The following is a 20,063-nucleotide window of genomic DNA, read 5'->3' as shown; positions in this document are numbered from 1 at the left end:
CCAAGTTTTTAAAGAAGGAGTGTACATATCACCTTAGACAAATCTCACATCGGAATGGGAGAGGAAAGTGAAAAACTTTACAAAGTATGACTCAAGTTCACATGGTACACGTGCTTTTATGCTCGATGATGGTGTAGCCTAAGGGACAAACCCGTAAGATCTGTTGGGCCAAAGTGAACAATACTTGTCATGGGCTTAGATCGTGACAAATCGAGCGCCAATCCTTGTGAAACGATTGAAGAATTATTATAACAGATTTTGGACCTCTCCTTCCAAGAAATGTTCTTCCCTTAGCTTAAACTACAGTAAATTAAAGGAGGGAGGGATTCTGTGATTAGACATTTTGAGGCCACATGAACTTCAAAGCATAACTTGTGCATATATAGTCAAATCTCTTATGGTAAAGAACAAAGTTCTTATCAGATAGAAAAAAAGAGAACGTCAATGCTAGTTTTCAGTCGATTGAAATAATCGATTATTGATGCATAAAATAGAAGTTTATGAGAATTTGATTCTTGAGGCAAAAGCAATTTTGTTGAGTTAACTACACAATGCAAGTAATATATATGGTACATCTGATAAAGAATAAAATTTGAAGCCAATGAACATAAAAGAATGTCTCGTCATAAAAATAATATGAGTCGACAAGTCTTTCTGAAGTTTAGACCAGAGTGCAGAATTAGAAGAAAACTTTCTTTCTCTTTAGAAATAAACCGCTCTTTTGAGATTCTCTTTCTAATTCATTTTCCGGGTGAAATTAGGTTTATATTCAACGATATTTGAGTGTATAAGAATATGATCTCTTCAGAATATGATTTTTGATTAGACCAAAATGAGCAGTCTTGTCCATATGTGTACATTGAATAGGAGACGTACTGGAGACTGAAGATATTGAAGAACATTGACAAGATCATAATTTCCACCAAATTATTGGACTTGTTATATAAGGTGCCAATATTAGATGAACCAAGGAGCAATTTGATGAAAGTTTAAGGAGTTTAATGTCACTTTTAAATTTCACAAGTGGCATTCTTTGCTTAGAAACCCCTAAATAGATGTTTTTTGTCATTAACATCTACTGATCCACATGCGTTAACTTTAGATAAAGAATTACACCTAGAATTTGGAAACAAACGATACTTTTTTTTCTAATAATTCAAATTTAAAAGGAGTTTCTTAAGATGTTAGTATTTGTTATGAAGCCCAAAAATAATGTTAATGTGAAATTTAGATAATTAAGAAGAGTCATTGCGTTATAGAATATTAGTCATTACTTGATGAAATTGTGAAAATATTCCTAATAGTAAGCGCTACTAAATGTATTATGAGATGATATGACTACCACAACATAACTAAAGTAACAATTACCTCTCCAATAGCCTAATCCAAGATACAATAAATATTATCTTATTTTCAACGAAGGAATTTTATGTTTATTATTCTGAATAGTGTAATATCCTAAAGATGTGACAATTAATTGATAAAAATATTCTTAAGAACTCTCAGTCTCAATTTTAAAATACTACTATGCGGTTATACTGCTTCTAAGTGAATCAAAGAATAACAAGATAGTGTGATTAGACTCTTTTAGGTGACATGAACAGGATTTCATGATGTTGTGATTCCTCTGTTTTTCTTTTTCTTTCCGAAACATGATGAAGTTTGAAAATAATTGTGTGCTAAAAGCATGTGAAAATGACTCATTGCAACTTGCAAGCATCCGAGGTGGAGTTAGAACTTGAACTTTATAGATTCTAATTTTTAATATAGTGACATTAAATGTTACACTTAATTCTGTAATTTTTTATACATATAGTGAATTTTTTAATACAAATACAAATTTTGACTAAAACTATTAATTTCGCCGAACCGTACTCAACCTTCTAGCTATGTCCCAACAAGCGTAATGGTTCTTGAAATTCTAGTATGTACATCAGAAAATGGCTATCTGGAGCTTTACGACTGGCTCGATACAAATATTTATAGTAACCTTTTAAATTATTTTCTGTATTAGAGAAATTTTACTTCTAAGTACTTATTCTTAGTCTATGCATAACCTTATCTACTATTGTCTTCATTTAATAAACAATTCTCAAATAATTATGCTCATTGTCGTATACCTGAGTGTACTTCTGGAAAAAAAAAGAGTGATTTATATTTGACAACCCCAACATTAACCTTTTCTTATCCATCTCACGAAAAAAAAAGTTGGATTTATTCTTTGGTCGTGACTCGTGCGCATTGTCTAGAGATGGCGGACATTAGTTATTTAGTTTGCCAAGTATTGCCAAACTAACAAGTTTATGAATTTGAGTATAGGACTCTGGTTTATTGTAGGTTTCAGGTTAACAAGACATGAATGAGTTTATAGACCAACTTAACCAGTATGACATGACTTTTGGGTCGAATGATCTGAGTGCAGCTAAATGGTGTTAGTGCGAAAACGTTTTGACTCGCAAACGTAACTCTAAACACTTCACTCCCCTAATTATTCTTTTTTATTGGGAGTTTTAGTCTCAGATTCAAAAACAAAATTTTACTCTCCGATAAGTCCATTTAGAATTTTAGATTGTCTACTAAGGCAAGGAAATTGAAATGACAGCCACTCCTAAGACTTGAATAAATCAACTAATTCCAACAGATATAAAATAAAAATAAAAACTAGGTGATTTCTTTCAATCTACCTACGTCTAGCTAGGTGAGTTGCTAATGAAAGATAGCAAAGATCTCTATGAATTAGTCAAGGAGGGCCTAAACTAGCCCGAACACCATTGTTGAAAGAAAAAAGAAACCGAATAAGTCAACTTTGCAACATCATTCTTCCGTTTGATCAGACAGAAGGTATTGGTTTTTCTGCACAAATAATCAACAACTTAAATGGCAATGCTCACAACCTACTGTTATACACATGAGCAGTAAAGTTCTCACAGCTCATAATTAGCTGAATGAGCTCGTTCAAGCAAGAGCAGTCCATAGATTGTAGTTAGCAAAAGAGGTCATCCCCTCCAAGCATACAAACTCACCACCCCAAACGAGCTGTGGAACTCCCTACAAGACTCATGCAACAGCGCAAAACATCCGTAACAATAATGATATAGCAGCGGAGGACACGCCTAATGCAAAGCTCCACATCACACAAAGACAACAGCTCTCATTTATATAAAAACACCAAGCGAACGTCTAACTAAAGAAAAGGCATGAGAACAACTCTCACAGTTCCATCATCTTTCTCCCCTGCTCTGTCAACAATGCGCCTAGTCTAACTAGCCAGTTTCGTCATCTTTCTTCCCTAGTCTCTCCACAAATTGCCAAGTTAAATTATGAGCCGAAGCTACCCCACCCCCCACCGCAACCACCACCACCAAACAAAAAAAAACATGAGGTTCCACCTTCTACCTCCCTCAGTCCCTCTTCACCATCAAGCTTCCAGCTGAGCATCTGAGCCCAAAACCTTCTACCTCACCTAAGTTCAGCAGCTTCACCTGAGCTCTTCTCTATAGGTAAAAACATGTCATCACCTGTCAATTAAGCAATAACAATTGATTGAATCCCAAAGCTACTGCATTATTCAATATATAGTTAAAAGTATCACGGTCTCAACTCTAGAAAGTTTGACCAACACATGATATAAGACAGTTTTCTTAACCTCCTATAACAGTTACCCCTCATCAGATAAGGAGAAGAGTATTGTGCTATATTCATCAAGCATTTGGGCAACGAAGATGATCATATATCATATTTTAAGCAGTTGCTTGAGACTTTTCAGATTCCTGCTGTTGCTTCCACTGCTCTGGAGTTAGAGCTTTTGTAATAGAGAGAGCATGGATTTCCTTCATCTCCTCAGCCAGTGCACCATTAACCAGTCGGTGCCTCTCCAGCAATCTTTTGCCTTCAAATTGTTCAGTCACAATGACAATTGAGAATTTTGCACCACATCTGAAAACAAGAACAAGAATTCTATGTCGGACAAGAGAACCAAAAAGGCATGGAACTTTAAAAGTAGTTTTGTAGTTCTCAATACACTCCATGCCTAGGAACTTACCCCCCAGATGTATCAATCACTTCCTGACAAAAGAAAAAAAAAGGAAACAAAACAATGCTTAGGGGATTTTACTGGGCAAAAAGAATCGAATAAATAAACATATGAAGGTTTTTGAGGTGTTTGAAAGAGAAATTAAAACACACTAAGTTATGCCTGAGTGCTTTTGATTATCAAATACTCCTTAAAGAACATAATTAATTGCCACGTGCATTTTAATGTGTAATATTCTAATAAACTACCCCTTCTACATCCCATTCAGGATTCCAACTTAAAAATAATTAAAAGGTAACATCTTGGTTAGTGGATTAGAATAAGTGATTCTTAAGATAAATACTTTAAAACAGAGTACTAATGCTGGTGAAATATGTGTTCATTTGATGACATTGAAATGCAAAATTCTGTTAGAAGCACTAAAGATTGATAAAGTTTTACGACAAATTAAGATCATCTACATATGACTAACAATAAAATATCTAATTTGATTCAATGGATTCACATCCTACAAATCCAAATAATGTCAATAATGCAAGAAATCTGAAGAATTGATAGCAGAAACTGCACCCCAAGGGTGTGGCGTAATGGTAGTGAGGTGAGAGGAGAACCATGAGGTCTCAGGTTTAAATTAGGCGCCGCCTTCCAGACTTCTAAGATTTCTTTCCATCTACCTAAACCTAACCTTATAAAAGATAATTGTGTGTGCTCACCTAATTCAAACCCAGAAACTACCTCATCTTAAGTTATCCACAAATAACATTGAGTAGGAAAATTCTTCTGGTTATCTACGATTATATAGCAGGAGGTTCAGATGGACAAGCTCTCTTCTTCTTTTTTTTCTCTTTTTGGACAATTTGTAATATTGCATTAGTCTCCTGTATTTAGTTCCCATTCAATTAATTAGATTGATTACGGCTCCTACCATCTGGGCAGAGGAAAGAAACGGAAAGAGATCAAGTTAAGCAGCATATGTAGTAATCATCTAATGTAAAAGGAAAAGAAAAGATTCACATCATGGGTATTGAATTCCTACATTGCAGCATACAGAAAAAGAAGGATTCACGAAAAGACGATCTCAAAAAGAGGAACAGATACTACGGATTCGTATAGCAAACACAACTACATTGGAATTTGGGACCAAGGCAGAGTTAACTGATCAAGTGTACAAGGAAAAGGCATGGAATTCCATATATCTCAAGAGTAGGAAGTACAAGCAAGAGCATCAATATGCTAGTCCAAATGTGCATATAACAATCTATAAGCAGATGAGGAAAAGCAACTCTATTCAGCTAATAAACAACGAACAACTATCACAGAGAAGGATAATAGACAAATAACTATAACATGCCCAAGAAGTACTGAGGGGACGGAATACATTTGTGGCTTTTCTAGATCAAAGTACAAATTATTTATTCCATGTGAAGAAGTTCCTCTTCTCCAATTTACAGCTGATCAGTGTCTGCTGCTTATGAGGGACAGGATATTAACTTCAAGATGCTTGCCACATAAGCCTACATTCAGTTCTAATCTCCTAATTATGCTCACTGCAAACTCATACCTTTGTTCCTTAAACCTGACATAGCTATAAGATCTTTTCTTTCGCACTCATTTTTCTTTTCTATTTTAGAAAGTGTGGTTGAAACAAATAATGCTTCAAAATAAAATGTTCTTGAAGCTTTTATTATGCAGCACCTTTTATGTTTACAGATTGGCATACTACAACACTTAATTAGATACAGTAAAGAAGAGTAACGACCTACATGACATATGTCTCTCTTATTGACATAAAGAATAGGTAGTTCATATATATACATTCTATGTATTCCCAGAGGCAGATCCAAGATTTAAACTTGATGGATTCGACCTTTAAGGAATTACTACTTAACTCAATGTACTTATAATATTATGAGTTCAGATCTAATATTTGTTGAATTTTTAGTGGGTTTTCCGTGGCAAAACTACTGGATTCAAAAGAACCTGTTGTCGAGGAGCTGCATCTGCCACCTGTATTCCCAGAAAAAGAGAAACTCTCTCAGGTTCCTCAATGATTTAAGTTTCTCTCAGCTAGACCTTGATATACCTGAAATCTTAGTATACTGGGATATGCTCTTAAGATAAGGTTTTATTTAAGCACTTTTTCAGTGCACACTCCACCAACAAGTTCAGCTCATCCTTTAGAAAATCATTTCTACGTTCAACGTTTTAAATCTCTTCATTTCCGAGACAGGCAATTTGTGACTAGCGATCACAACCAGGAAACCCTCTCATACTCAGAGAAACTTCACAACAAATGAGCTATAGCTCACCTGCCTTCCATAACTTCAGGCAAATGTACCAAATAAGTAGTACAGGGGATACCATTTTATAGCTTTCCGCATTTCCAAGAATTCAGCTGCAGTCCAAAATTAGCAAGATACCTAGTAGAAAACATAGTTAAACAAATTTGTGAATGTAACAAGTAGATCCCGAAGTCATTCTCCATGGCTGGCTTTGTCCTTCTCACATGCTACTTATGATAACCAGAAAACGAAGTAAGCTAAACAACCTCAGAATTGTTTTACATAATTCAACATTTCGAAATCCAACTCCATGCCTAATTCCTCACCCGACTCTAACACACTTCCCACGCAGATTCCCACATGTGGTAGTTTTCCCCTGGTTGTTGCAACAGAACTCTTAAAATATTTACACAACCAATTAAATGAATTTTGTTTTAATAATAGTGTTGCCGGGGCTAAGTTGTCCGCTGCCCTGGCCAACGTGCATGCATTAGACTATTCCACAAGGTACCCACTACCTCCCACCAGCACAAACATGTAACTCTTGTCACCAAGGCTTAGGCAGATGGGAAGAAATAAATCACTTAACCTTTTTGTCTCCACTGAGATTTGAACCCTCATTTCATTGATTTTCACCCACTCCATCGACCACTAGGTCACATACTTGGGTGCAATACCAACTAATGGAAATTCACACCTAATAACCAAATAGCAGTAAAGAGAATACTAATATATGGAATTTGAACCTACAAACCTCTTGGTCTCATCGCTTCCACCTCAACCATTAGGCCAAGACGAAAATTGGCTATCATCTATTTCTAGTGTTAGAAATTACAGTTTATATGCCAAAGTGGAACCCTACAAAATTTGGATTGCAAAGTGGCAAATCCCACAAATATCAACTTCCTAGTGCAGAACCCCAAGCAGAGCAGATTATAAGTTAACGAGGGCACTGCTTCATGATTAAATCCACTAACAAATCAAACAAAAATAAATAATCCAAGAAACACTTATTCTCGAAACGTTTGCTATCAAATAACGGCTTCCAACATCACCAGCTAAATACAGATAACAAGAACTTACATAGTTATTTTCATATCAGATATTTAGTGAAAAACACCTTGGCGGACACACTTACTCAGTACGTGTGCTGGTTGGAGGTAGCAGGTACACCGTGGAATTAGTCGAGGTACGCACAAGCTGGCTGGAATACCTCAGTCATCGGGAAAAAATGAATTTTTTGTTGTTGAAAATACTCAATTCCTTATTACATAATCACTCATCTAAAACTTAAAATGTTTTCGGACCTATTTTTGCATAATCATTTATATATTATTGCAATAAAAAATTCTGCATTTGGGAGAATTCCCATTAGAAGGTAATATCTCGTATTCTCATTTCTCGCTTAGTTCAAATATCACTCGACAAATCATTTAATTTGAGTGGTAAATTCAAACAAGGGAAAACCCAATAGCAATTCACTAGGTTTTAACAAACTCTAAAACCATGAAAACCTCAAGTGCCTGTTTAGTTGAGATTTCCTATTATAACTAGTTACTATTAGGTAGCTCAATAAATTGAAAGAACACACAAAATACATGAAGTTTAAAAATTAAAAAAACTCACACGCACACAAAAATCATATATAATATATATATATACGGAGTATATGCAGAATATTTTTACCAGATGAGAAGGGTTTAGCTTTGCCATTAGAGAAGATTCAACCTGCTCCTTTGTCACCCCCATGATCCAACCCTCTCTCTAATTACAGTTACAACTTACACCGCTTTGTGGTTTTCTCTTTTTATTAGAGGGAATTGCAAAAGCTATGGGAGTATCTTTTAAGCTGTGTAGAAAGGTCAAATATGAGTATTTTTTGGCAAGTTAAATATTATTACTAGATCCTAAATAATAGACTTTCGAGTAGAAAGGTCAAATGTTCTGACTTATATTTTTTTTTTACTATAAGTTCTAAAAAATTACTACATATTCGAAAAGTACGTAAATAATATACTATAAACACACAATCCTTTAAAAGTAAAAAAAATAATTAGATGTCGTATGAGAAAATTATTTTTTGAAAAAAAAAATATTGACTTTCTAAATAGTAATGACATCTGCAAAATAAAACCAATGTTATTATAAAATAAGCAGTTTGTTAAAAGGAAAACTGAAAATGTTGAATAAGAAACATAACCACTTCTTCTTCGATATTAATTGTTTATTTTTTCGAAGAACACTTTGCTAAAGAATTGAAAACCCAATTTTAGGGCAAACAAGGTCTTATAGTCAAACTTCTGTCTACTGCCAGTAAAAATAAAAGAAGAAAATTCGCTTTAAATTAGATTCTATATGAGTGGAAGAGCAAGGAAAGTGGCCCGTTATTTGAAAAATATAGTGAATTTTTGACAGCAGCATAACGCATATATCCCGAGGAATCCAGTTCGAATAAAACGAAACAGAATGAAAAGAGGGAATAAAAAAGAAAATAAGAGTTAACAGAGAGCGGAAACAGCAAAAAAAATTCTTTGTTTTTTTTTTCTTCATAGAACTCAATTCCACCATTTTCAAGGCTCTTATCCCAACTTATTGCTCTTAAGTCTTAACATTCGCTTAAAGAGAAAAAGTGGTGACAAATAGGAAGGAAAAGGTTTTTCAAGAAACATAGACAAGTGCTTAGATTAGATTAATCTGACGAGGAAAGAGCAATGTTGTTATGCCAAAAGCAGCGCCGGACAGCTAAGTTGCTATGAAAAAACTGTTGCGCTGCAAGAAATCCTTCTCTATACAAGTTCTCGGAGGATGATTGAGATTTATCACGTACTAGACAAGCAAAAGCAAAAGATCCACGCTCCTTTCTACACTCCTTGCTCTATCATCAGAATTCAGAAGGAATGATACGCCCAACATACAAGAATCTACCAGGGAAAGAAATCACTAAAAAGCCAATGACAAATAAATAAGGAAAAAATAGAACAGACAATTCTCACTTAGCAGTTGTCCCTTAACAACAGGTAATTTACCCAGTGAAATAGTCGATATGCAAGCTGGCCCAGCGACCACCTTTACCAAAAAGATACTAATAAATATCCATATAAATAGGACAGATTCAAGTTAAGAGCATGTTGTCAGTCTTTGAGGCCCCTATTCTGATGAACAGTCAGTACCTTACCAATAGGCAGTTCAAGATTCATGAGGCCCTAATCAATTACATAAACTTATGAAGCTCAGGGTACAAAAGCGAATGCTAGAATGATCACAAGGATTTCAAAATTAGTAGTCTTTTGCTTCGAAAACCAGATTGTTACACAGACCACCTTCCTCAACCTTTCCCCAGTAATAGTCTATTGAGTCAACTGCAGCACCTTAAACAAAATATAATGTTATTACAGATTTGGATACACAATTATGACCAGCACAGCTTTTCTCCTGATCAAACAGTCCGCAGTGGAGGAGACACCAGTATTACACCATCTCCACGAACAAATAGGAAAGGGACGGTCCGTCTCGTCGTCTAAAACACAATCAAGAGAACCAGGTCAGCTGATTTTGCAATCATCAGTGTGCAGAAATATTGGAAATAATTCCTCCCCAACTAACCTTAACAGACAAAGAGCAACTCTTGCAAAAAGCAATCCAAAATAAACACATTCCGCTACAAGTGCAATATGTGTGTGTGTGTGGGTGGGGGTGGGGGGTCAAATTTCAAAGTGTATAACTTTTCACTTAACAGTATGTGATGCTCTGCCTTTTACCGGAAATTATGTACATGTACAAAGATCAAGTTTGTGTCAAGACAAAAAGGGGTTACTGCCGCTTCAATTAGATCAAATTAGAAATCACTACATCACTCAATTGTCATGCAACATAACTACAAAAGAATTAAGTATCATGGCATAGTTTGATTCCGAAGAAAGATTAAATAATTCCAGGTATTTGTATTTTGTCTAAGAGTAGAAAGTTTCTTGGAACTTCAGGATTAGAAAGGGAGCTAAATCAGGCTGAGAACTACGTTAGTCAGACCCTTAAATTCACCTGGAACACCCTGGGGAGTGGGGTCCAAGATGACCTGATATGCTGTGGTTGAGATCTGCTCCTGAGATACACACATAAGTGCCTCTCTAGCCTTTTCAGGCATGATCAATTACCATAAATATATCGGCTTGTACCCCAGAAGGTTTTTTTTTTAATACCCCAGAAGGTTAGAATGGAGAGAACACAAAAGGATAACTTAAACTCGTTTTAATCCTAAATGCCTAGAACAAGTACGCAAAAAGAGACAATTCTACTCCAAACTTTTTAACTCCCAAAATAAAGCTAATTTAATCATCAGCCTTATAGATAGTGCATACCGGAAACTGCATTTACTTGTTATCAATAGCCTTGCACCAACTCTCAATTGGTATCCTTGTATCCATATTAAGGGACCTAGGCAAATCAACTGCCTCAACATGCATTCTTACTTTACTTACCCAAGTTCATATAACATAGGCAAAGCAACATAGTTTTCCATCTACTATAACTCCTCATGCAGAAAGCAATAAAGGGAAGCCCGGTGCACTAGGCTCCCACTATACGCAGGGTCCGGGGAAGGGCCGGACCACAAGGCAATGCTTAGTGAAAATGTCCTATTTTACTTAAGATAATCGGCTTCCTCCACTACTAAATTAGGTTTCTACTTCATCAGGTACACAGAGAACACAACCCGAGCTCAAAAATGGGTACCCGCAACCTTTGAGACCCTAAAGACATTGTTAGCATGACTTTCCCATTAAAGAGCTACACATTACTTGCACAATATTATCTCTACTCAGAAACAGCAAATTATTGCACTCATAGATTCCTCTTTCTCAAGTATAACTACAGCATAACATTAGAACCCAAAGATAACCCCCAGTTAAAGAAATAATATCACATCTTTCAAGACCAAAAGGATTTCATGTCAGAAGTCTTTTTAGCCAGTTGGTGCACGTTTCGAAACTAAGTGGATAATGGGTGCATCCCTCTACCCTTCTCAACTCAATTTGTTTGACATAATTCGAACACATAATGTGCGGCTAACCTACACTTTACTACTAAACCAATGGCTTCATGTGCTCTGATTCATTATTTGGGCACACTACCGAAGTGTTTCAAAGGTCTGGGTTTGGTGTTATATCGGGAGTTATTCCACGACGGGTAGTGAATTTGTTTTGTCTTTTGTAGCTCTGGGAACTTGCTTCATTTTCATGAAGAGCTTTGTGAAGTCGCCAAACATATCACTTTACTACTAGACCAAAGCCCCCACTCCCGGAGAGGGGGGGGGGGGATGTTGGGTTACTAGTACATATAATCCACTTGTCAAACATCTTACATCAGAGGGTCTTGCTAACTTCAACAATGTATTGCAATGACCAGAAAAAGGGGAAAGAGATATATCTCAAGTTCAAAAACTAAGAGTAGATATAGAAATATTAAGCATACCCGAACTATCTCTTCATAAGTTTCATCATCAATCTCGATTGTGGTTACAATTTCTTCAACATCACCAAGAATCATATTAAGATGCTGATCATAAGCCTGGAAAGGAAAACCCATAAGCGCTTAGTGTCAGCGCACAACTTTTCTCACTAATGATTTTACGGAATTGGAAAACTCAAAAGTCATGTGATGCCAGTGAAATTAAACAAGAAGTAAAAGAGAAAAGAAAACATCTAGAAATATTAAAGCATATAAATAACAAGATGTTCCCTTAAAAAATAACATAATCCAGTAATTTCCAGCAACATCATGTAATTGTGCTTCAGCATTACTAATAATGCAACTATGTTACAACTGTCTTATTTTCCTAATCCAGACTATGAGACCAGGCAGCCAAATATTTGCAGAAGTAGGCAAACAAGAAAAGCAACCACCAGTTTACATGCAGGTAAAATGCATTTCATATAATGTCTGTGCAAATCAGGAAATTAATGTACTGCAACTGCAAGTAGTTTTCATTGAGACACATCATTGCTTATTCCCTCTCCCAAGGTTCTTTGTCAAAAATTTCACGTTTAACCCACCTTGAAATCTGAATGCTAACATTTGGAAAAGTTACCTCTACACATTGCTTGAATAATAGTCTAGGTTTACTTTCACAGAAACGTTTCTGCCTCTATTGCTTTCCTATTGTTCCTACTTTTCAGACATCTTATTTTTCAAGAGATAATGACAAATAAAATACCAATCCATTTCCCATGTTTGTATTACCTGCTTGAATAATGATAGTGCATTAGTATCTTTAAACACCCACTTTCCTATTTTTATGCGTTAGCTCATATTATTATACTCTTCAATATCAATCTAGAATTTTTGCACCGCTATATTCGTACAGAGCTGACCCCAACTATCTTGGAATTGAGGCGTAGTTGTTGTTGTTGCTACTATAATCTTTAGGACTACATAAGCAACATGAAAATTCAGTAGGTTTTTAGGAAAAATAAGCATACACTTTGATTTATATGATTGTGCTCCCTCTACAATTACTAGTATGTGCTAATGCGCAATAATTTGCACCAGGTGCGGCTATATAAATAATGTAAATATTATCCATCTAATTGGAAAAAAAATCTGTTAAACAAATGAACCTGAACATAAGGTAAAAAAGTAGAAAACAAAGAAACAGCATAAACCCTAGAATAAGAAACAAAAGGGGTAAAGGTACATCATAGGCTAGCTAGATATGAATCGTAAGAATCCACCAAGTTACATACATACATAGCTCAATATGAATATTCGACCAGATAAACTATCAACAAGAAAGATAGATGAAGCATGGGCAACAAAAATTGGAAAAGAAAAAAAAAGGAGAGGAAACAGTTAAAAATACATGAAGTTTGCCGCGGAGTTCTCTGTCGGAACGGAGTTTAACGTAGATTCTCTCGTCAAGACTGAGCCTTATGAGATCCAATGGCTCCTTCACTGCACTCTCCTCTTCACTTCCCATTGCTCTCTCTCTCTCTCTCTCTCTCTCTCTCTCGGGAAATTCAGACGCGACTATTTGATTTTATTGGCCAAAAGATTATGTTATAAGTGGGGAGGGTTAGTCGTTGTGGTTAAGAGGCGCAGGTCCAAAGGTAGGCCCATCTAATAGGCTCAGCCCAATCGAGAAGGAATTTAAGGCCTCTTTAGTTTCCAATTTGGCAATTTTGTTGGTGAAAATAGCACGGGCTAGCCAGTTTTTGAACTGATAATTGAAAAATAGTTAGCGTTTGTAAAGTTAATAAAAAATAGTCACTATTTTGCTACAATATGAAAAGTTCCAACATAATATACTGGAGATTGGTGTATGAACTTCCAGCATATTATGTTGGAACTCCATCACATGAAAAGTTCCAACATAATATACTAGATATTTGAGCACCTGAGTATGAACTTCCAGCATATTATGCTAGACCAGTATATTATGCTGGAACTTTAGTATATTATGCTGGAAGTTCACATGTAAAAAATTCGAACTCCAATATATTATGCTGGAATATTTTCCGGATTTTGAACAATATTTTCGTTCAGATTTATCTTTACATGAAAAGTGATTAATTTTCAATTACTTTTGAAACTGTGGCTATTTTTCAATTACTACTTGTAAATCTTGCTATTTTGAGGAGTGTGTCTATTTCTGAGAATCAATTTGGGTTTATGTCGGGGTGTTCGACTACATAAGCCATCCACCTTGTTAGGAGATTGATGGAGCAGTATAGGGAGAGAAATAAGGACTTGCATATGGTGTTCATCGACTTGCAAGAGGCGTACGATAAAGTTCCGAGGGAGGTTTTGTGGAGATCTTTGGAAGCTAAAGGTGTACCTGTTGCCTACGTTAGGTTGATTAAGGACATGTATGTTAGAGTAAATACTCGAGTGAGGATGGTGTGTGGGGACTCGGACCATTTTTCGGTGATTATGGGGTTGCATCAGGGGTCGGCACTCAGCCCTTTTTTGTTTGCTCTGGTGATGGATGTATTGACGCTCCCACATCCAATGGGAGATGCCGTGGTGCATGTAATTTGCAGATGATATTGTATTAATTAACGAGACGCGAGATGGTGTGAACGCGCAATTAGAGGTATGGAGGCAGACCCTAGAATCTAAAGGTTTCAAGTTGAGCAGGACCAAGATAGAATACTTGGAGTGTAAGTTCAGTGGTGAGACTCAAGGAGGGGAAGGGGAGGTGAGGCGGGACTCGCAGGTCATCCCTATGAGAGGGAGTTTTAAGTACCTTAGGTCTATTATTTGGGGGGGCTGGGAAAATTGATGAATATGTCACACATCGTATTGGGGCGAGATGGATGAAATGGAGACTCGCTTCCGGTGTTTTGTGTGACAAAAAGGTGCCATCGAAACTTAAGGATAAGTTTTACAGAGTAGTAATCGGACCAACGATGATGTATAGGGCTGAGTGTTGGCCAGTCAAGATCGCTCATGTCCAGAAGATGAAGGTAGTAGAGATGAGGATGTTGAGATGGATGTGCGGAGACATCAGGTTAGATAGGATCAGAAATGAGGTTATTCGCGACAAGGTAGGTGTGGCCCCTATTGAGGACAAGATGCGAGAAGCGTGGCTTAGGTGGTTTGGTCATGTGAGGAGGAGGAGCACAGACGCCCCGGCGAGGAGGTGTGAGAGGTTGACATTGGAAGACCTACGAAGAGGTAGAGGTAGGCCAAAGAAGAGGTGGGGAGAGGTGATTAGGCAAGACATGGCACAACTTCAGCTGACCGAGGACATGGCCCTTGATATGAAGGTATGGAGGTAGAGGATTAGGGTAGTAGAGTAGGTAGTTTAGAGTGTTCATAATAGTAGTATTGGCACGCAGTTTCACTTTCTGTTGGTAGTAGGTTTTTATGACTAACCGTTGTTTCTTTCATTGTTTATCACCTTACTATCTGGTTGTTTTTATTCTACTTTTATATGGCTTCTTGGTACTGTCCCTTCTTGTCTATATTTTTATTAATGTGGTCCTTATGCTTTTCTAAGCCGAGAGTCTATTCACGTTGGCGATACTTATATCCTTACGTAGAGCCCGGATGATGGATTCATAATCTCTTGTTATTTCTTCCTTGGCAGGCCCTACTCTTGTTCTGATTTCAGTCTCCCATTTTGTCGTGCTCTTCAGAATTGTCTCTTGCCTGGATCTAAAAGCATCTTGGTCATAGAACCACTCAAAATATGACGGGTCTAACTCTCCTTGATCCTGATCTTCCACCATAGTGTGAGATTCAAGCACCTTAATTTCATCCCAAACTTGTTGAGCATAAGCCTCACGAACAAGATCCTCTGATATTACCTCTCATGTGAATCTTTGCATGTGCTCCACTGTGGGCACTACTTGTTTTCGACCTAACTGGCGTAGGGCTCTCATAGGCACGTACGGTTGAAAACCCCGAAGACCCATCAAAAACAAAAATGAATAGCGGTAAGGCTTGTATATGACTTCTTTTGGTGAGAACCAGTGGTAGTTCCATGTGATTTCAGTAGCGGTCAACTTTGAAAGATGCCCTCTCCATGCTTCGACTCCCTTGGGGAAGTTACTGTCTTCAGTCAAATCTTCAAACTCATCTCCAAGCTCATTGTGGCTCCAATGAACACTAAAATTTACCCGTGTTGGATGACTGAGAAAGTGCTCTAAAAACCATATTTGGAGTATGATGTTACAACCTTCAGAGAAATCTTTTCCTTCCCGACACTTGGTCAGGGCACGGTAAATATCAGACAATACCATAGGAATGATAGTGACGTCCTTTCGATGCAATAAAGTGGTGACTATGCCAGATAATCGAATATCAATATTTTTGTCATGCCTCAGGAAAACCATTGTCCCTAGAAATGCCACTAGGAATGCTTTCCGCCCATGGCTTTGCCAAGCTTTGTATCCAATTTATTATCAAGCTCCTTTCCGTGCTTTGAAAATTTACCTGGACACCCATACCCGTCGTACAAGAAATCCAATCGGACGTGCCCTTGTTCCACACTTGCTATTTTATTTTGGCCGATTTTCATCTGCTCAAGGAACTCGTTGCCAGTGACATCCCTTGAGGCCAAAGGTCTCTTCTTCCGAAGCTCATTACCTAACCTTGTGTATCCAGCTAACTCCTCCAAAGTGGGAGTCATTTCAAAACCATTAAAACGGAATACGTTGTAATTAGGATCCCAGAAATGCACCAATGCCTCGATTAAGTCCCTCCTTAGGTTGATCGCCATAATGTTCATAAAGTGACCCAGATGATCCTTTATCTTTTCCTGCCCACAAATGCTCATATTTTCCCACCATTGTCTCAACAACCGGGGTTTTTTATGCACAAGCCAAATCTGTGTAGGCTCGTCATCTTTCGGTCTTTTGTTAGTTCTTCTTTTCATTGTATCCAAGCTTAGATAATACAAAAATCTCTGATGCCTTGGGGTTTGATTCATGAAAGTTAGAAATGGCAATGTGGGACTCAAGTAACCGACCCTAACCGTGTTTTGAAGTGAGGGTTTACTGAAATTGAGTGGACACTCTCGTTTGGAGATGATACAATTTCGAAAGATCATTCAATTATGACCATAATGGTAAGAATTGACCGATTTGGATGGGGCACCGAACCATAAAAGGGTTGCTTATGTATTTTACATAGGGTCAAGAATCGAGTGTGCGTAGTTCGTACAAGAGACAAAACTAGACTACAAAGCCTTCTTACAAAAACGAATTTTTCGCACTTCCAAATAAGCTTTTGGGGCAGTCACAACAAAATAGCCAAACATAGGGACAAAATGATAAAAAGTCGATAAAATAAATAAAATGATTATTTTTACGAAAATGGCCCTTCGATACTCCCGAGAGAGGCTTAAAGGTTGTCTCGGCAAATACTACGACCATAGGGACAAAATAATAAAAGGTAGACAAAAATAAAGAAAATGGCTATTTTTCAAAAATGGCCCTTCGATACTTCTGTTGAAGGTTTTAAGGGTGTCTCGGCAAAACGTCCAGACACGAGGGCCAAACAGTAAAAGGTGACCAAAAATAGCAAATTTATTTTTTGAAAATTTTATGCACATGCGTAATTTTTATGTTTTTTTTTTTTGAAAAATGTGGGTTGAACCCGATGGAGGTTGCCTACGTATCTCACATCCGGTGAGAATCAAACCCGCGTAGTTCGGTGATAAAATTTCCAATGAAACTAACTATATTTTCTCTCTTTATGAAAAATTAATCATGGACACCAAACGCACCAAATCACTTCAGTTTTTTTTTTTAATTTTAAAAACAACAAACATTTGTAAAGAAATCGGGAGCATATTTTTATTTTTTTTGTTTTTATCTGCTTATTCAACTAATCCACCCTAAAGTCGGTCAACATGCAAGTCTTCCAAATAAAGTAACATGTAGCACATAAGTGAACGGTATGGTCTCAAAGAGAATACCTGTCTTATACGGACCCGGCCCCTGTGCCGAGTTTCGCTAAGTCAAATGCACGTGATGCAAATAAAGTGAACCTACAAGGGATATCTGGCATGAGGTATGTTCTTCTAGGTTTAAATCCTGATGGAGAAGGTATCTAGACTAGCTTACTCGAGCGGACAACCCGAGCCGAGGAGCGTCAAGCCTCACCAGTAGTAGAACAACACTGGCTAGCTAACGACTCTCTCGCCTAAGCATGTGTGACTAAATCCTTCACCAGAAGCCGGTAGGCTAACTGGCTTTATCTCAAGACAGAAAAAATATGATGTTGGTAGGCAAACACAACATAACTAACTATAAGAAGACTCAGAGGGGTGCAAGAGAGAATACAATTTATATGTACAGTTCAACAATATCAAAACAGTATAAAGTGGACAAGTAACAGATTAGGCCCAACTAAATCACAATATATACAAAAATTAATAAAGCCAAATAAAGTCAATATACAAGCTCGAATTCTTAATGTTCCCCAACAGAGTCGCCAGAGCTGTCACACCCCTTTTCTACCCGCAAAATGATATTATGTGGATTAAATAATTTTTCCAATTAAAGTAATAAAATTGAGTAGGGATTAATTTATTTACAGAGTCGCCACTTGGAATTGATTTTATTTGTGTTCCAAGTCACCTTTTATTTGAATACCTAATCAAAGGAAAATTTGACTCTATTATTATTGGTCTGCGAAAACAATATCCGGGTAAGGAATTCTGTTAACCGGGGAGAAGGTGTAAGGTATTCCCCGAATTTTGTGGTTCTAGCACGGTCGCTTTTATTGACTAAAATTTGGCTTGAATTATTTTTGGATAAGGTGTGTATTATTTGTATTAAGTTACTATTGTCTAGTGCTGCTTAATAATTAATAATTTTGGCCTAGAAGCGTGCAAGCACACAAAGTACTTATTTTATTATATGTATTAAAACAAAGAACGTGTCGGTACACATGGTTTAAATACAATTAATATTGAAAAGTCAAGGAGCGGGAATGCACACATGACTACTTTATTAAAAAAAAAATATATCGACCAAGGACCGTGTATGAATACATGGTCTACATCTCAAACGTGCCTAAAATTGCCTATCGCTTAAATTAATTAAAAAGTATTTCTTTTTTATTTGTTACTTGTTCGACTGGAAACAAAATATTATTATTAAAAATAATTTTTTCACTAATGCAAGACATTAAACCCGAGTAAGCTTATGTTAAACTTTCATGGTATTGGGTCACTTATTTTATTTAACAAAAGACAATTTATTGATTTTAAAGAAAATGTCCATCTTGCTTTCTAATGTCATTGGGCCTACAAATTTTAGCTTATTTGGCCCATGTTGCTTAAAAGCCTTGATGACCAAGACAACACAAAATAACAAGTATTCTTCTATGCCCTAATTGCTTCTTACATTGATGTCCAAACTAAATTTTTATTTTTTTTCATAAAAAAAACTTACATGACAATTATTATCTTTTGTCTTCTTAACTAACTATTTCTTAAGGACTAACATACTATTTCTACTCATCTACACTAATCATGGAACTAATCAAACTATACTCATTAACAACATAAAAACCACGACTAAATATAAAAACTACAAAAAATGGTAATACTTCAATGCTAAAGAGAAGAACTATATTAAGTATAACATTATGTTGACTATAATTCAAAGCATCAAAACATTTGAAGCTAGAAGTCTTTCTTAGATAATTATACATGAACCATGAAAGTAACTCACGAAAAAGAGCCCAAACTAAACAAATATGGTTAAAAGTGGAGTCTTAATCTTTTCCTTAAACTAAGTAATCTTAATAGAATGCAATTTCAATCACATATATAAAGAAAAAAACGATAATTTAACTAATTTTTAACAGATTTACACGATGATAACACTAATATAACATTCATCTTGAAATAAAATTAGATCTAATATGTTCCATCAACCAACCCGGGATCAAATCCTTCTTATTGTTATCAAGAATCTGCAATATAAGAATTTAAAAGTTACCTAGTTTGTGGAATAATAAAATACAGTAATGCAGCAACAAAAAAAACTCAACAGCAAATACAGTAGAAACAGCAACAACTCAAGTGTTAAGACAACCCAGAAAACTCAACAAAGATGCTTGAAACCGGTAGCTATCAACTTCACAAATTGCCTGAGGATTCTTTCTATTTTTCTCGAGGTTTTTGCACTCAAATAATCCTCACAAAACTCTGAAATTTCACTTTGTTATATGTATTAAGCTGCTGATTTTTCTCAAAGATATATGTCTTTAAGCAACTCTCCAAGATGTTTCTC

General features: G+C 36.4%; 2 protein-coding genes across 2 annotated transcripts; both read right to left on the bottom strand.

The window, feature by feature from the left end:
- Nucleotides 1-3,543: 3,543 nt before the first annotated feature.
- LOC104121049 (protein BOLA2) lies at nucleotides 3,544-8,162 on the bottom strand. Its single transcript, XM_009632943.4, has 3 exons — nucleotides 8,002-8,162; nucleotides 4,043-4,065; nucleotides 3,544-3,936 (listed from the first exon to the last, which is right to left on the bottom strand). Exons 1-3 carry the CDS (start codon nucleotides 8,062-8,064, stop codon nucleotides 3,741-3,743), a joined length of 282 nt encoding a protein of 93 aa, XP_009631238.1. The 5' UTR covers nucleotides 8,065-8,162; the 3' UTR covers nucleotides 3,544-3,740.
- A 1,090-nt stretch (nucleotides 8,163-9,252) lies between these two features.
- LOC138891620 (sm-like protein LSM3A) lies at nucleotides 9,253-13,343 on the bottom strand. Its single transcript, XM_070175228.1, has 3 exons — nucleotides 13,169-13,343; nucleotides 11,782-11,877; nucleotides 9,253-9,832 (listed from the first exon to the last, which is right to left on the bottom strand). Exons 1-3 carry the CDS (start codon nucleotides 13,283-13,285, stop codon nucleotides 9,752-9,754), a joined length of 294 nt encoding a protein of 97 aa, XP_070031329.1. The 5' UTR covers nucleotides 13,286-13,343; the 3' UTR covers nucleotides 9,253-9,751.
- Between the last annotated feature and the right edge of the window lie 6,720 nt (nucleotides 13,344-20,063).

Source organism: Nicotiana tomentosiformis, chromosome 5 (assembly GCF_000390325.3).
Source record: "Nicotiana tomentosiformis chromosome 5, ASM39032v3, whole genome shotgun sequence".
Classification (NCBI taxonomy): domain Eukaryota; kingdom Viridiplantae; phylum Streptophyta; class Magnoliopsida; order Solanales; family Solanaceae; genus Nicotiana; species Nicotiana tomentosiformis.
This window is presented reverse-complemented; position numbering and strand designations above follow the sequence as displayed.

Coding starts and splice junctions, on each gene's coding strand:
- LOC104121049 (XM_009632943.4), bottom strand. CDS start 8,064: ATGGGGGTGACAAAGGAGCAGGTTGAATCTTCTCTAATGGCAAAGCTA. Junction 4,066..8,001: donor AGCTAAACCCTTCTCATCTG/GTAAAAATATTC, acceptor TTCTTTTGTCAG/GAAGTGATTGATACATCTGG. Junction 3,937..4,042: donor GTGATTGATACATCTGGGGG/GTAAGTTCCTAG, acceptor TCTTGTTTTCAG/ATGTGGTGCAAAATTCTCAA.
- LOC138891620 (XM_070175228.1), bottom strand. CDS start 13,285: ATGGGAAGTGAAGAGGAGAGTGCAGTGAAGGAGCCATTGGATCTCATA. Junction 11,878..13,168: donor AACTCCGCGGCAAACTTCAT/GTATTTTTAACT, acceptor TTTCCTTTCCAG/GCTTATGATCAGCATCTTAA. Junction 9,833..11,781: donor CTTATGAAGAGATAGTTCGG/GTATGCTTAATA, acceptor ATTGTGTTTTAG/ACGACGAGACGGACCGTCCC.